The 18,361-nt window shown below is 40.2% G+C and overlaps 1 protein-coding gene across 1 annotated transcript; it reads left to right on the top strand.

Annotated features, from left to right (window-relative positions):
- The first annotated feature begins 3,213 nt into the window (after positions 1-3,213).
- On the top strand, positions 3,214-6,118 carry LOC135467993 (D-aminoacyl-tRNA deacylase 2-like). The gene is made up of 3 exons (XM_064745976.1): positions 3,214-3,338; positions 4,658-4,727; positions 5,564-6,118. Exons 1-3 carry the CDS (start codon positions 3,219-3,221, stop codon positions 5,893-5,895), a joined length of 522 nt encoding a protein of 173 aa, XP_064602046.1. The 5' UTR covers positions 3,214-3,218; the 3' UTR covers positions 5,896-6,118.
- The last annotated feature ends 12,243 nt before the right edge of the window (positions 6,119-18,361 follow it).

The raw sequence follows: 18,361 nt of genomic DNA, 5'->3' as shown, positions 1-18,361 counted from the left end.
ATGATTATGATCATGATTACACAGCAAAATTATGAGTAGAAATGAAGGTAAATGACATCATAACACTGACCACTTCATGTGATTTTGTGATCTCTGTCCTTGCATAATACATTCCCACCCTTGCTTTAATAATATAGTTCCCCTGTCACATGTTTTGAATTACCTTGGATAGTATATTCCAGGAATTATAAATGCAATTGTAAATGATGTAGATATGGTTGTTCTTAAGCAAGGCGTTGAAAATGCATATATTGGGTTTATTTTCACGTGTCTGTGATATTTGTTATGTTTTAACATTTTTTAAATAGAAGATATAACTATGTATATTGAACATTCCTGTCACAGCATACTGAAAAGACTGCACACTCCAGGCTGATATAATGAACTAACTTTAACCTGTAGATCATTTGAACAGTCTTGTGACACCTACTGTACTGAAGGGCCACTGACACTAAACATAGTGTATTTTCACATCAAATTAGAGGTTGTTCTTTGTAGAAATATTGCCATGTTAAAACCAGTATCCAGTATTCATGCAACCATTCAGTAATTTTAAGAGTTATTCGGATATTGTACTGTTACTGGAATGTTTGCACGTCTCCTGTAAATAGAAACTGCAACTTACACTTTGTCGCTGCCAAGTATGTGTATGACATTGTAAACAGCCCTCAGTCATTTCCTGAAATCTTGTGTACACCATGTCTTAAAAACCTTCAAATTCTGTTAGTTAGAAACTTTAATACATGTAAGACTCATGTTGTCAATCGAACAGTACAAACTGAGATGTACTACTGGTTAGGTTTCACTAAATGTATACATTGTGGAATCTTTTCCTCAGGGTTAAACATCAAAGGTGTTGAAAGTGGTGCAAGTTAGTGTAATGAGAAAAAAAACATGGGAGAATGGTTGATTGTTGTTTGCTTCCGATATGCGTTTCCAGTTTTCCATTCAGGCAGCGTGCAAAAGGTTGTGATTGAGAAACTACAGTACAGGCACCTGTCCTATCCGAACTGTTATAAATTGGACTTTTTAAAGTCAAGAGGTGTGTCAAGTACAAAGCTTAGTGTGTTTCCTTGGGCTCTTATTGGTTTCCTCCACCCATTAAACTCATTGCTTCTGTATAATGAAATATTCTTAAGTGCAACATTAAGCTCCATTCAAATAAATAAATATGTATAAAACAAGCAACTTAAATTGTTTGGTATTATTAGCTTCCATGCAATACATGTACATGTATACATAATGGTTTAAAGAAAAAACAACAACAAAAGTGTTGATCTAGCCCATCAAGGAGGCCTTGAAAATTTGGCTTCAGTTTTAACCTCCAAACAGTGACAATGTGACTCTAAGAAAATGTTTACTCACTGTAATACTGTAATGACTTCAGAAGTCCAGAGTCAACCCATATGAAGTCATAATACAGTTAAGATTTCCCGTCAGTAGGGGTAACAGAAGTCAGTTTTGACACATTTTAATATTCCTCAATAAATACAAGACATACAAAAAGCTGTTAAGGACATCAAGTTTTTGTTTCTATAGGTTTTATTAGTATGTTACAAACTTGTGTACTTTAACCTATAGCTCTGTGTGTGTGATTTACATACAATAAAATTATATTATGAACAATTGATCTGATTTGCATGTGCAATGTCACCATCTCTTCTATATTCTTAACAAACTTACACTTATTAGGAACCTTATGGTAGGCCTACATCATGAGTAAGAATTGGTTCAATCTGCCAGCATTAAAACCTGATCATCAGTAACATGTCAAGAATTTGACAATGACATACTGCTATTCAGCATATAGTTGCCAAATCACACAATTCGATTTCCTAATGCCATATACCCAGCGGTGTTCATCACAATAAATATGTGTTAAATGTAGATAAAAAAACAAACATGATTCCATTGGATTTTGTTGAAGACCATCAGGATGGATTTGTTCCTGTCTTCTGTGCAAGACTACTAGTAGAAACACACTGTCTGAACTTTTGAACTTCCTCTTGGCATTTTCTCCAGTCTTTTTTCTCAAACATGCAGTCCTGGTTGTGAAAAAAAAAACAAAACAAGAAAATAAGACATACAGACAATTGTTTTTTGTACATGGATACTTGTAGAAAATCAATACTGAAACTGCTTACCATGACACATTGCTTCTGTATTATTTCCTTCAAGTTTTAGCCCACCTCAAGCCCAAAGGGCAGTAATTCATAAAAAATTTGGGTACTAATCCCTGTTCTAAATTTTGGACTGTACAGCATTCCCAAAGGACGAAATCTGTTGCTGTCCATAATGCTTCAGGATAATGTCACAACTAACATTTGATTAGGTCAGCAGAACCACACTCTTCAATTTCAGTGTAATGGCATCCTGGGATTATGATTAAACCGGTTTGAATGCTAGTTGTGTCAAAAAAATTTATCGCCAGTTAAAATTAGATCTTGGAAGTGCTCCTCACCACAAACCTGGTGATTCAGGTTGTGGGCTTGGCGTGCTTTGCAATACAGGAATTCATTGACTGACCTACTACTGGCAGTAATCCTGGATTACTTTGGCTATACCAGCCAATGTTAACAGGCCTCCAATATGGCTGACTACGGTATATGGTATGAATTGGTTAACGTACAAAGTGATCATGATGTCACGTGCAACCCCTCTGGACTGCTTCAGTTCATGGAGATCTGGAGAGAGACATTCACAAATATGGCGTCGAAGAACGTTCAGTAATTCACCGCTACTCGTAATCACAATGAACATGAGGGGTCCGATCTACACACCGTGCGTAACTTTGCAACAGACGCAACTCTTATGGCAACGTATCACTTTAGGATTAGTTACTGTGACAGTTACGTTTGCAATATTCAGGTGAAATATTTGCTTGCTGAAGTTATTCGTGTAAGAAATCTGTTTTGCTTTTTAACAGCCTCGTCGGCTTACCTGGACGGCATAATGGTACTTGGCACAGCCAGTTTTGTTGATGAGGTTTTCTACTGGATCATCTTCAGAATCAGAAGTTTCTTTCCTGGACCGATCGTGTCCTGACATGGCGGCAGCCATTTTAAAAACTCAAACTCGTACGTTGTAGAACTTCACCATGTCATTGTATTGATGTAAACAACCCAGTGCTACTCGATGTAAACGTACTAGCCTGGAAGCGAAAACCAATTGTATCTCCGCAAGCAGGAGAGTTCCACAACAGCGAGACGTTTTACAACATGGCACAATCGGACACGGCGACTTCTATTATAAAGGCTCGTGTTGTCCTACAGCAGTGTTTATCGGCAAGATTGCAAGTTCAGCCCCAAACAGAAACTTCTGAAGCCAAGTATGTTGAAGTAAGAACTGCACCATTGCTTGAGTGGCTAATATGGAGTGCATTCATCATAACTATACGTGTTGTATTTTCTAATACTGAACTTTAGATATTTTGCAAATGTAAAGCTGATGTATTTATATACTTTGCGGGAAATCAAACATATTGATGTATGAACGATGTATGAATGCCAGTTTCCTTAAAACTAGCACAGAATGGCTGATGTAATCAATGACACGATGAGCAACAAGAATTAGTTCACACCATAACATCCATGTGGGGGCTTCCTGCACGTACCGGTGAACGTCTTGCCCACTTCACAGATAAAATATGAATTTCAACATTTGTACAAAAATATTTCAATGAAACTTGCAATGATCAGTATGACAGGGAGGTGAGAGGGGGCCCAAGGCGGGGCCTGAGAGGACAGATATGAGTAAAAAATTCGTCTTGGTTTCTTTTAGCGAGTCGCCTATATTTAACTCTCTGTAAAATCAGTCATACTCGCTACCAAAATTGCCGTTAGTCGGTGACATGTAACGACACAAGGTCTACACATAGATATGTTGGAAGTCTATATTACTGTAAGGAAATGAAGTTAGAACACTTTTTCTAATTCACAATGTTTATGTCTATAAGCTGAGTTTCGAGAACTCATTGCCCCGGGTGACGTCATAATTATACGCTTGGGTTGTTACGTGTCACTGAATGAAGGCAATTTTGGTTCGCCAGAGTAACTGATTTTACAGACAGGTGCATCGAGACGACTCTCTATAAGAAATAGACTATAAATCTGACGAAAGACAAAGCCGCAAACCTAATTATTCCTTACAGCTAGGGTTTAATCAGGCAAAGAATACGGTTGCTGGTTTCAGTGGTTCTCAACGAGGTTTAAAAAAAAAGTTAATCAATTTCCCGTGCCTTTTTATGATCAAGAAACACGTTTGCTGTAACACGTTATGTGCCAGTACAGTGTCAGAAAAAGTATCGTGTACTGTGTGTGATTTGTTACACATGTACTACTGTACGTCATATACATGTGTTTCCTAACTACCCCACGCTGTAACTACTATTATATATGTAATTTTAGGAAGTATGCGTTAAAAACCATGTATAACCGACCGCTGTGGTATGACATGTAATACGTCAGCAACTCTTGAGTGCTGTGTTCAACCTAATAAGTCAAAAAGGTAACAACAGACAGGTATATAGACTATTGCTGTAACAAAATTGTTTACCCATGTCTCTGTAGTATTTTCTAGGGAAACAAAGATAAAATCATTGGGTTTCAGTTATTATTTGGAATAAGAGAAATCACTGAATTAGAATTTTATGTTGCAGATTGGAAGAGGTTTAGTCATCTATCTGTGTTTCCTGAAAGAGGCTACAACAGAGACGGCAGACAAGATTGGTACCATACTTAAAATATATAATTGGTTTTTGAATAATGAATGAAATTTGCTTCTTTTTTGTTTGTCGAAATAAGTATTTTTGATAGCACATATTAGTGTCGACAGCAAATGATAACAGTTGTAGTATTATAACTGTATAATACGTGTATATTATAAGTGTATGTATCCGCTCGTAATGCTGACTTGTAGTCAACTTAATTTGACACAGGTTTCCTCCCACCATATTGCTGGCCGTTGTTGAATAAGTGAAATATTCTTGAGTAAAAAAACCAATCAAATAAATAAATAAATTAATAAATAATCTGAAACACCCTACCCCGTTCCGTTTGAGCGCCCAGCTGGTTGCAGTTGTCAAATCTGTGTTCCAGCAACAACAGTTTCAATACACAAATTTAAATTTCTACGCTTATTGCTTAGTTTCGTGAACGGAACATTAGTAACGTTTCTTCTAAATCAATGTTGAATCAAATTTGGTAATTTTCCACTTCACTTTTATTATGTTTGAGGGTAAACGTTAACGGCGTGGAGCGGCTTATTACATTGCTTATCTTATTCTACTTTCAAAAGTGCAAATTCCATTCTCCACGTGAAAAGGTAGCCTAAAAATCACACTGTACCGAAAACCTCCAACTCCTCCCAATATGAGTATAGTCCGCTTGAATGCTGATGTACTACAGCACTTTTGGAAAGTCGAATCAAAGGACAAAAAGGGTACTAATTGCAAAGGTTTGTTATGGATTTCGATTGGTCTGAAGCATTTAATAGCTTATCAACACAGAGCATAATATTGGAGTAAACATTGACTAACAACTTGATATTCTGTTTTTCTCTGCAGTAAAGACCGCGTTAAACATTCTTCTGAGCTCGAATGATGAAGAGAAGTTGGTGTCCGTGTTGGAATTACAAGGCGATGTCCTCATTGTACCACAGGCAACATTAGGGGGAACACTGAAGGGAAAACGCATGCAATATCATAAAAACATAGATAAAGAGTCAGGGAGATATTTATACGAACGTTTCGTTAAACTTTGTTCAGAGGCGGTCAGTAAACATAGCGGAAAAAGAGACGAGTCACGAGAAGTACGTGTACTGCACGGTACATACGGCAACAGACAAGTGTTGAAGATTGATACAAACGGTCCATACACCCACATGCTTGAGTTCTGATTGAATATGTTTGATTGCAACGTGATGTGGGTTAAACGCCCTGACCTTAATCCAAATTTGGGAAGACCTTCAAATTAGCAATTTCGGTTTCAGATACAACACTTGGCTGCATGGGCGTCCAGGCAAGCCTTTTCAACTACAACACTCAACAGGGCGTCCGCTTGACCTCTTCAGCGAGTTCTCTTCACGTGAACGTATTCATGGGACAAGTTACACATATATATGAATAAATATTGAAAGCTGTATCCAACAACATTGCCTGTCTACGGATGGATTACCGGTATGCAACTAAAAAGGCTAAAAGAGCAAGTTGTTTCAATCCAAACAACTGGCACGGCTTGCCTGCCCCCGATTCAATTAGAACACCATATGCTCTCATGTAATAAAGTGGTGTCCACAATAACATGAGCCAGTCTAAATTTCTGTGGCGCCAGCCTGTGGTGTTTGGTGGTGGGACGTTAAAGGATCCCGCAGGCTGGCAAGAACTACCAGATATGCGTCATGTATCACAGAGTGTTTTGTACTTTCGGGATTCACCGTGGCATTTGTGATGGGTAATCCGAATTCATTTCAAATACAATTATTTGCAGTGCGAAGGATCTATTCTATTCCAGTCACTGTATCCATATACACAACACGCTCAAGGTCACACGATCTCACAACATCGATTTAAGAACAATAAATATGATGTGCTAAAAGATTTCAGTGGATGTCTCAGTTAGGGTTTGCCTGTATAACTGGATGGAACAAGTATTTGACGCAACAGAAACATCTTGAAACGAAACTTTTATTCTTCAGTTTCTTTCCTTATCTGTGTGAAAGCAGAATATACAGTGACATTAATTATTTTATTTATTTGATAGTTTGCCGAACCGCGAGCTGGATTTGAATGCGCGACAATGGTCTGGTAGTCACAATGTGCCAGCGCTTTAACCAATTTTGTCAGTGCTCTAACCATCCGAGCTAGAGAGGCCCCTTAAGCGAAGTTAGAAAACACTTTCATGATTCATCGTGTTAAACTTCACTAGCTCGATTTGCAGACGAGGACACCGGTGTCTAAGGTGATGTTTTAATTATTCAAAACTAATCGGCGCCCGTGGCAATGAAGTCCTGCAGTTTATCATTATGAATTATAGAAAAGGTGTTCTTTGCAATAATATGGGCGTCAAGCATACACATGTGTACAGCTTGTATCAGTATACAGATTCCTGTCTGACGGAAGGCAGCTTTGGTATAATGTGAGCATGAGTGATTTTACTAACAGATGAATCTAGTCGACAAAAACGATTCGAACTGATTGCTAGTAGAGACATATACTCCAGGTTTCACTCGTACATTTTTCACAGGCCGATGTGGATTTTAATCAGGTGCATTGTTTTATGGATGTTTTGGCCGAAACAACCGCTATATACTTGACCAGACATGCAGATAGTGATAAGCTAGTCACGTGACACATTCTTGTGTTTTCACGTTTCACATAACTGACTTAAATTGATCGCTATATACATGTATATGGAACGAACAGATGAACAAATCGGTGTGCAGTGTGGAAAGGAAAGGTACGGAATTCGTGATTGGTTATATTACGTGGATTTTTTTTAACAATAAGGTTCTAATTCCTTTTGAGTAACTACTGCTATCTCTTCCAGGGGTGAATTTGAACCATTCCTGTGTCTAACGACATAGGGTCCAGATATTCCCAAGACAGAGGCGCTAAATTCAAAATTTTGAACTGCTTGGGAGGGCGTGATGGCTTGAGAACTCTCCAGTTAGAAGCATTACTGTGCTATGACACTACCTGCGTTAGAAGAGTGTGTCTCGTTTTCGCAGCGGGAATCCCTTCTAAGTTTGACTTATTTGACGGATATGTAGGCCTACGTGAACTTGACTGGCAACCCAGTTATGACAACCCCACGAAATGTAATTCAGGCAGTTCTGCTTCTTGAGGTAGGGAATAAATTGGAAAATTTTGGAGAGATTTATATCCCGTTGATAATACAGCAATGTTATTCAAACACTTGCAAACAGTCCGCGTGTTTGGATTGAAGGAAAGGAAATACTAAGTTTGTTTCTTTGTTAATGCAGGACAGACTTATTTTTATTGAAAGAAGAAGTGTAAGTTCACAGGTGGATGAATCTATTAACGATGATACTGACAACTGTACTCTGTACGGCCATGTCAATGAAGGATTCCCCATGTAGCCTTTTAGATCCTTAAGAAATTGACCTGTCTGCGAAAACGATGCTGTTATGATTTTAATAGAGATTTACTAACAGTAAGAAAACTACCGTACCGCGGTGATGTGTACTGGAGTCTACATGTGAGTGGGGTAAAGCGTCGGGACTACATTGTGATTCTTGTATTTGACCAGTGTTCAGTAAGATTGTACGCTCTGTATATAACCATGGAGGAAGGAGCGGATTCTTGTCGTCCGCTGAGAATTGCTTGCTGGCAGAGAATAACACTTCTGTATATACCCCAGTGTGGGGAAAACAACAGTGTGTTCAGGTAGGTCATGAAACGGGGTTGAGACTTGGGATAGAGGCCGTATATTCATTGTGTTGAATTAGATCGCCACGTTCGATATATGAACAGTTGCAGTAAAAACGCAACTGAGATACATATTTTGTTATCGACAACTTGTATTCTAGCATGGTACACGATTTGAATACTGATTTCACTGAGTCGCCTAGAACATACCTTGCCTTTTGCCAGTATCATTGGAAGCTGCTCACTGCTTCCCTTTGCATGTTTTCGTGGTATTTTTGTACTTTACATGCTTTCTTAGTTCTTTGGTGGTTTGTGTTATATGTCGTTTTGGGAATTGGCCTCACGATCATTGACCTGGAAAGTTTTTATTGGTTGATTGTTGGTATACAAATGTCTGTTTCGACACATAGATTGAAAAAATTGGGCAAACATTTAGAAATTCTTTAAAAAGTATGAACCAGATCTATCGGAAAGAGTATGCATTCCTGCAGCAATATTCGGATGTCAACTCCAGTGGGATTTAGGCCTACAGAACTACCACTAGCGGCATGTTGGTTGTCAGACTCTTATAATACCCGTCCGTAAGAACTTTTATAACAGTAAACTTATACTGACAGCATGCGTTAGTTTAAACCAGGTAAAATTCATTGCCGTCGTAATAATAAAAACTCTTTGAGTACGGAGTTTAAGAGCACACATCATGTACATTTAAGTCAATACATAAGATAACAACGACCTGCGGCTTGTTGGTGGTGCTCTATACTGAGCTAATGCATGAGAAACGTTATGTCTATCTGTATACTCATATAATATGTGCATGGATGCTCTCTGCCAAAATGTAGTCCTATATATTTTTTTATGCGATCACTTTGTGAACGGAGTCCCATAAGGTCTCCTTGAATTTTAACTGACTGTTACAAAGACACGGTATATTGTGACAAACGGGATAGCGTAGAGTTGCAGATTAGGGTGTTGGCAGCATTGCCGTATACGATGCCAGGTTATAGCTTTTATTTGCTAAACCCTGGGTTGTCAAAATATGAACTCAAGTTTAACTTTAGTGCACCCGAGCTTCGATAGGCCCTCATAAAGAAAAACAGTGTGATACCTGGGACTACAGTATTTAGGACCCGTATAATCTCAGCTGATACACATGAGTTTATTGGAATCATTTCCTGCAGGGATGGCCACGTCGACGAACCATTGGGTTCCTCATAACGCTTTAAATTGTCTAAAGTGTTCCCTTTGCTGGAGCAGATCAAAATATTGCAAAGCCTTAGGCTCTTCTTCTTGCATGTATTTTTTTAATTCCAAGCATGGAATTACAACACCGAATTCATGTTTAACATCAAACACATGCTGTTTATAAACATCGCACAACACTGTACATGGGATGCACACGCGATGCCCGCGGCTCGTCATAAGTACAACGTTAAACTCCAAGTATACATTAAGCATACAATGGCCTACGGCCGATCCCGCAGAAAACATAGTTTTTTTTTTTGTTAGATATAAAGAATCATAAGCAATATATATCACATATCGCATCACATATCACTTATTTATATAATAATTTATTTATTTGACTGGTGTTGTACACCATATTATACTCAAGAATATTTCACTGATTCGCCGGCAGTCGGCATTTAGGGTGGGAGGAAACCGGGTAGACACATCGTTGTTTAAATATAGAAATCGTACAATTCAAAGCAAGGACTGGTTAAAATCAGTATAGTTGGTGTACGCATGGTGACCATGCTGACTCAGGGTTTCGTTTGTGTAGACAACAGGACTACTTTTAACCTACTTTGTCGTGTTCCACTTGTACCATCATTTAGTTATTATAATAAATGCGTACAGGCTATGCTGTGGGCTGTATATATCATAAATATGGCATCCTTTTTATAACATTGACGTTTTCAGTAAATCATTTCCAAAGTTTTCTCCAAGACATTGGTGTTTTATAAAAGACACTCTACTAGAATTGTGAAACAGCCGTTTTTATATTAACATGTACATGCCTATCAGGTTTTACGGTGTGTTTCCTTAGTGCACCTGCAACAATATAAATACAAGAAGAGACAGGAACAAATATAGTCACAGTGCATAAGTCTGGAGATGTCCGATATAATTACGACAGAATATACACACTGTATTATTTTATTAATTTATTTATTTATTCGAATGCCGTTAACGACACACTCAAGATTTCCGTCATGTCCATGGGCGTGGTATTTCAGGAGAATGCCCGCATCATTTGGCCGAATCATGGCTGTTGCCTTAGATTTTCCTTTTTTCACTCTATATTTAACTTCATCGTCTGCCAGCTACCTGCGGATGATCGTGGGTTTCCCCAGGGCTCCGTCCGCATTCCTCCCACCATAATGCTGGCCGCCGTCGCATATGTGAAATATTCAAGAATACGGCGTGAAACACCAATCAAATACATGTAGTTCTACATTAAACATGCTTTCTTTGCTGACAGCATTGGGCTTCGATGATTTGCCAGAATCCATTTAGTTCCTTGAAAGCTAGAATGATACCCCAACAATGTACGAGTGCTCGTCTCCTAGTGTCACCTGCCACTCTGCTACACGAAGCGCAATTTGTCCAACTTCACTGTTGGCAATATTAATATTTTGTTTCATTGCCAGAACATTTACCGTGGCAACAGGGATTTATTCCCCACCTGCATTTATTTTGTGTTGTATTCCTTTCACCGTTATATTCCATTAAACGACCCCGGACAGGTGCAAGCCTATTAGGTTGAGGTAAACAACACACTTCGCCAAGCATTTGACAATCCACTTCACGTACAAATTACGTAATGCCACATCCTAGCTCGTGGAAGCTGGATAAAGACCTTCAATCTCACCGGTCAAGGCCTAGTCATTTCCCGGGGCTGCTGGGAATATATTCCCTCGGCTCCTCTGATCAAGGACTAGTCATTTACCAGAGGTGCAGGGGATATATGCTTCGGTTCCACTGATCAAGGGCTAGTCATTTACCAGAGGTGCTGGGGATATATGCTCTCGGCTTGATTCGTCAAGGGGTAGTCATTTACTGGATGTGCTGGGGATATATTCCCTCGGCTTGACTCATAATGAGGTAGTCATTTACCGGAGCTGCTGGGGATATATGCTTTCGGTTCCACTGATCAAGGACTAGTCATTTACCGGAGGTGCTGGGGATATATACTTTCGGTTCCACTGATCAAGGGCTAATCATTTACCAGAGGTGCTGGTGATATATTCCCTCGTCTTGAGTCATCAAGGTGTAGTCATTTACTGGAGGTGCTGGTGATATATTCCCTCGGCTTGCCTCATCAAGGGCTAGTCAATTACGGGAGGCGCTGGGGATATATTCCGTCGGCGTGACTCATCTAGGGGTAGTCATTTACCGGATGTGCTGGAGATATATGCACTCGGCTTTACTGTTCAAAAGCTGATCGTCTACCGGAGGTTCTGGGGATATGTACAGTCAGCTTCGCAGGTCAAGGGCTAGCCGTTTACCGGTGGTGCTATATTCCCTCGGCTTGACTCATCAAGGGGTAGCCATTTACCGGATGTGCTTGAGATATATGCCCACGGCTTTACTGATCCACAGCTATAGCCGTTTACCGGAGGTGCTGGGGATATATAGGCCTACCCTCAACCTCATGGGTCAAAGGCTGATCGTCTACCGGAGGTGCTGGGGAGATATACCGCCGGCTTTGCAGGTTAAGGGCTAGCCGTTTACCGGAGGTGCTATATACCCTCAGTCTCACCTGTCAAGAGCTTGTTGTCTTCCGTTGGTGATGGGGATATATACCTTCAGCCTCACCTGTCAAGGGCTAGTTGTCTTCCGGAGGTGCTGGTGATATATATACCCTCAACCTTAAGGTTCAAGAGGAAATCGACCTCCGGAGGAACCCGTTTAGCAACGCGGTAAGCAAGAGCCATATCTATGCAATGAAGTTCAGTTGTTTAAATGATACTGAAACTAAAACAGACTGTGCTTTCTACACCTTCACATATAACCTACAAGGTGTGATATTAGGGCAACCATTACAATTAATAAATAAATAAATAAATAAATGCCCGATGAGGCCATGGGACAAGATTAATACACAAGAAATCTACAATACGTGTATGTTATATAAAAGACCAGCTGATTAGACATCGCTTCATGTTTCTTATTCATATAAACACCAGATGTATTTAAAGGCACCAGTATGCATTTGTATGCTTTCTGAAAGGCGCTTCCCTGGAAACTGTGCCTTGTTTGGGTAAAGATGGATTGATTTAACACGGCTAATGCCGGCCTCAGTGCCGGAGGCGTGTCATACCTGGGGCTTTAACATGGGCGTTCTTGGTCTTGGTGGTTTCTCGTTTGGCGCTCAGCGTACCAGATTGTGGATTCATCTGGTTGCAATCCCACAGTACACTGCGCTATAGTCCATGTGGTGGGATTTGAGGGTTTCCTCCTTACAGGTAACGTTACAGCGCAATACATTTCGGGATTGAAACCCAGTGAACCAGCATGGCGGTGGAGTGTCCAGGGGCTGCCAAGGATCCTAGGTAGCCGAATACGCGCTTTTCGTGAGAAAAAAAGATATCCCTCTCAAAGTTGGCGATTTAGGTCAGGCACGTTTCGGCACAAATTTAGTAATCAATATACTTTATATGCTTAATTTATGTACAGTAGAAATGTAGCGGAAAAAATGAGATAGGACACAGTTATCACAGAAAAATGTGTAAAAAATTCTAAACGTTTGGAAAGCCGAGAAGATGAATTTCAGCATTGGGGATATGATACTCTTACCGACAAATCAATCCGAGTAGAAGCCTTGATGAACTTGACCAATCACTAGCGCTGAAAGTGTGATGTGATGATTGCATGTCACGTCAAAAAAAACAAACTATTAGCTCCCCATTGTCGGTGTGATTTCTTATAGTGGACAGACAGATGTCGATGCAATAAATTGGGTTTTTCGGTTAGTTTAAGTGTTAAACTGATGCGTTTCGGACCACATATTGAAACTGAAACTGAGAAATGGCTGCCCGTTTCACAATGTGTACATGTTGGGCAGGATACTGTAGTAACTTGTCAGGGTGACCTGGCAAGAAAACCACCTCGGGACAGTCATTGTTTGCATGAAGAAAAATGTTGTGACTTTGCATTATTTTTCCTTAGATTTAGTACGAAAATATCTTCCCAAAATCTGATGGAAGGAATCTGTTATCAATCGTAAGGTCCTGTTCAGTGCGGTGAATTCCCTGAAGCCGGTACAGCCAGCTAGGCCAAATGCTTACACCTATGCAGGATAAGGACGAATAGGGCCGCTAAAATACGACGCTTGTGTCTATGAGTGAGTGAGTGAGCGCTTGGGGTTTAATGTCGTACTTAACAATTTTTCAGTCATATGACGACGATGGAATCCTTACAGTGCACGTAATATGCCCCCTTGCTGCAGGACGGATTTCTGCCGCTCTTTTATCTAGTGCTGTTTCACTGAGAAGCCTTACAAATAATTCGTCCCGCCCGAGCCATTATACTGATGCGGGTCAACCAGTCTTTGCACTATCCCCTCAATGCTGAACGCCAAGCCAGGAACTTACAACTTCCTCTTTTAAGGTCTTAGGTGTGACTCGACCCAGGATTGACTCTGGATCTACCGCTCCCGAAGCGGACGCTCTACCAAATGTGCTATCGGGGCCGGTCTTGTGTCTGACCAAGCGCCAAACTGAAAGAAACATCGGTATTTTGAACAAGGAAGAGAGCGGATACTCTTTACTTTATACAAATACTTTGTTTGTATTTTCTCATTGCCACATTGTTTAATACCGGTGGTACGGCAGAGCTCCTAGGTTTTGTGATGTCACCCTAGATTGCTATACCATGGCAAAATGGCATCACCAAATGAGTGACTAGGTACTGACGAATGTTTTCTATTTATTTTGTTGATAAGCGGTGTAGAATTTTTTGAAATATTTTTAGAACATGGAATACTACTTTATTAATTGATTCAGTTTTAGTGGTTTACTTTAAGTTCACTTTAAACAAGACGTTTGGTTAACGGGAATTATAACGTTCATTAGACACATACAATAAATGCATTTATGACGTCAGCTGGAAACGTAAATCTAGACGTAGGGATACGGTGTTCACTAGAAATTATTTCTTCGGAAAAGAACGCCATCAAAAAGGCTTTTTCTTGCAGTCTTATCTGTATGTCTTAATGTTTGGATATAGCAAACTGTAACTGTGTACTTATGGTGCAGTCCGAAAATCGCAAAACGGAATTCCAATACCTGGCAATATAATACAAGGTGAACTCGATATTCTAAACTTTTTCTTAGTAGAAAACAAGGAGGTACAGATCACTTGTTTAGTTGTTGTATCGCCATAGGGCAAATGCAGCATTTTAAATTGCGTTTCAATAGAGGATCAGTTTTCATATGCGACAGTGCTCGTTTGGCGGCATTGCTGGGTCTTTCGATAGTAAACTCGTGCATGGTTTTAAAGTTGGTTGAATGCAGGGTTATACGAATTATATCAATTGACAACTGGACTAAAAATAATAGGACTGAAAGTCTAAATTTAAGTGAATAATCTCAGGTAGACCTGTATGCAACAGAATATGGTGTTAATTTGAGGGATATATACGTAGTTAGCTCCTTACCTGTTTAATTTATGTTTTCAGTTAAGAATATCCGAGGGAAAAACTTGCATTTCTTAAGTGTACGTTAGCTCGACTGACGGTGGCGTCAAAAACTCCCTCTCAGGACTATCATTCCGTCGAGGCAAGCTTTATTCTTCACTACAGTTACTAATCGATGAGCCATTCTGGTCATTGAATTTGTTTGGGCATCGCATCGTCGTAACTATTGCGCCAAGCACCATTCCATTACATGGTGGTAGTTATCCCAACACCACTTTTCATGTGCCAAATATGACATAAATGTATATACTTTACTGCCCCCCTTGTAAATGGTAACTAGCGGGGCATTGTCCCTTTTGTTGCAATTAGTAATGAATTACTGTCCGGTTCTGATGACCAAAGAAGAAAGGAAGGCTGGAAGCGAAAGCAGATGTCACTTCTCTCATAGGCCTACTTGGCAGAAGCTATTTTTGGAATCTTATATTGTTGTCGGTACCACTGCAGGCGTTCTCTGCAAACTATTTCATACTTTCAGTATCTCGACGAATTATCTTCGTTTTTAAATCCTCGTCTCTGTATTCATTTTTTCTTTCTCCTATTTTAAATTCGCAGAGGCATTATCCGATTTGTGTGTTTTCTGAAGGGTGCAAACATGTACACTGTGGGGCGAATGGGTGAGGTTTTCACAAACCTACGGATGGTCGTGTGTTTCCCCCAAATTTCCTCACATAGTTGCCTTCCTTGTTGGTGAAAGTTTTGTGCGCGCCGTGAAACACCAATCCATTAAAGAAATCAAATAAATACAAATAAACAGATATCGTCGCTCTGGTTTATATGAGAAACACCGCTTTATTTGGAGAAAAAAGAGACACAAAAGAAATAAGGAAATAAATTATACCCTCACGGAAATATTCATTTAAATGTAAGTCATTTACAATTTCAACTATCTCCAAGACGGCAAGCTCACAATCTGTCGTTTTGTTTCTGCTGTGAATATAATATCAAATTCAGACAATTATTTATAAACTCATATTTTCATATTTATTGGTATTTGTGCCTAGCTCTATTGGATTTTTGTTGTTGAACAATTGTCAGATTTATGGGTGAGTTAATCCGAGCCAATGCTTGAAGGATGCACCGCACTTCACCAAGTTCCTGGCATAGAATACACAGAACCTCACGAAGTACCTAGAATGCACCACCACCCCCATCAAGTATCCGACATAGAATGCACCGCCCCTCATCAAGTACCAGACATAGAACGCACCGCCCCTCATCAAGCCCCTCACATAAAATACACCGCTCCTCATCAAGTACCTGACATAAAATGCACCGCTCCTCACCAAGTGCCTGACATGAAATGCCCCGCAGTTCACCAAGAGCCTGACATAGAACGCACCGCAACTTACAAAGTACCTGATATAGAATGCACTGCACCTCACCAAGTACCTGAGACAGAATACAAGGCACCCAACCAAGTACCTGAGATAGAATGCACCGCATCTCACCAAGTACCTGAGATAGAATGCACCGCACCTCACCGAGTACCTGACATAGAATGCACCGCACTTCACCAAGTACCGTACCTGACATAGAATGCACCGCACTTCACCAAGTGCCTGACATAGAATGCACCGCACTTCATCAAGTACCTGACTTAAAGACGCAACCAACTATGGTTAGTGGTAACTCAGTGTATTTCAACACGCGACTTCCTCATTTCGGGATACATTTATCGTTTGATTTATTCGAACTGCAATTTGCCAGTCAAATATACTATATTGCGGTACTTTTTTTTCTCAAGCTCTTAAGTTGAAGAAGGGCTCGTAAACTGAACATTTATTATTTATCTGTATATATGAAGCCAGTTCATAAGGGACTAAGCTGGGACCGCCAACTCGTCCCCGTGTTCAATGAATAGTCAGTGTTAAAAGGGTGGCATAAACTCGACCGAGCGACCGAAACACTGTTATTTGATAAGCATGCACCTCACACTGTGGTATGTGGCCATGACACAACATAGCAATGTCTATATGTATTTATTCATTTATTTGATTGATGTTTTACGCCGTACTCAAGAATATTTCACTTATACGACGGCGGCCAGAATTATGGTGGGAAGAAACCGGGCAGCGCCCGGGGGAAACCCACGGCCATCCGCAGGTTGCTGGAAAATCTTCTCACCTACGGCCGGGCTATGTCTATATCCCAGCATTGGGAGCCTCCATGCTGTTCTATCGAAGTTTAAACTCGCATTCTTTGAAATGATTACTTTATCATTCCAGGTCAGATGTAAAGGCATTCTCTGTAGTATTGCATTGTAGCAGCATTTTCGAGCATTATTTTAACTACTGTAGCAAGCAGGTACAGGCCACATACACGTACCAGTCAAGTCAATGGGTAAATCTTCTTTCTGTGAATGCGTTCGCGAAAGAGACTTCTTTATACATTGTGGTATGTAGTCGGTAGTTATGGTTCAGCAGGCTAACTGTGGATTGTATATCGTTACGACGCTGTGATCGCCGGTTATGATTCGGTAGGTTACCTGCGGCTTGCTTATGGTTACGACACTGTAGTCGCTGGTTATGGTCCAGTAGACAAACTTCGACTTGTTTATGGTTACGACGCTGTGGTCGCTGGATATGTTTCAGTAGGTTAACTGCGGTTTGTGTATTGTTATGACGCTGTGGTCGCTGGTTATGTTTCAGTAGGTTAACTGCGGTTTGTATATGGTTACGACGCTGTGGTCGCTGGTTATGGTTCAGTAGGCTAACTGCGGCTTGTTTATGGTTACGGCACTGCAATCGTTGGTTATGATTCAGTAGGCTAACTGTGGTCTGTTTACGGTGTAACGAAACGTGCTATGAAACCTCCACGACTGAATATATACATAAGCGAGTTCCACTTTCACCATTCGGGTTTCAGGACAGCTGAGAGAAAGTGAACAAAGTCAGAGATATTTGGTTTTAAAACTTTACTAGACTGAAAAAGACCATGTACAATAAAACGATATCTGAAAATATAAGTATTTATAAACAGTTGCACGACATTTCCAGGGGTGGTCTCGCCCTCCCCTTTGGAATGAACCTTTACCCATAGTCGTTAATGAGTATTCTCGTCTGTGCTCACTACACTAGTAACGTTCTTTGATGCTTTGTCATGTTTGCACAACCTACACAGTTTGACAAGCCCTGGAATGTCCTACTAAACGCAAGGACTTGTGCTGTACATTCTACGTGCACATTATTATGCGTACAGTATGCGAATAGGCCTGTCTGATACCATATCTCGCATGCCCCTTCCTACTACGTCACTCGTATTTTTCTTGGGTG

Source organism: Liolophura sinensis, chromosome 6 (assembly GCF_032854445.1).
Source record: "Liolophura sinensis isolate JHLJ2023 chromosome 6, CUHK_Ljap_v2, whole genome shotgun sequence".
NCBI classification, from domain to species: Eukaryota; Metazoa; Mollusca; class Polyplacophora; order Chitonida; family Chitonidae; genus Liolophura; species Liolophura sinensis.
This window is presented reverse-complemented; position numbering and strand designations above follow the sequence as displayed.

Bases quoted from the DNA above. Each gene is read 5' to 3' on its own strand.
- LOC135467993 (XM_064745976.1), top strand. From the start codon at position 3,219: ATGGCACAATCGGACACGGCGACTTCTATTATAAAGGCTCGTGTTGTC. The intron at 3,339-4,657 runs GTAAGAACTGCA...TTTATGTTGCAG, and splicing joins CTGAAGCCAAGTATGTTGAA to ATTGGAAGAGGTTTAGTCAT. The intron at 4,728-5,563 runs GTACCATACTTA...TTTTCTCTGCAG, and splicing joins AGAGACGGCAGACAAGATTG to TAAAGACCGCGTTAAACATT.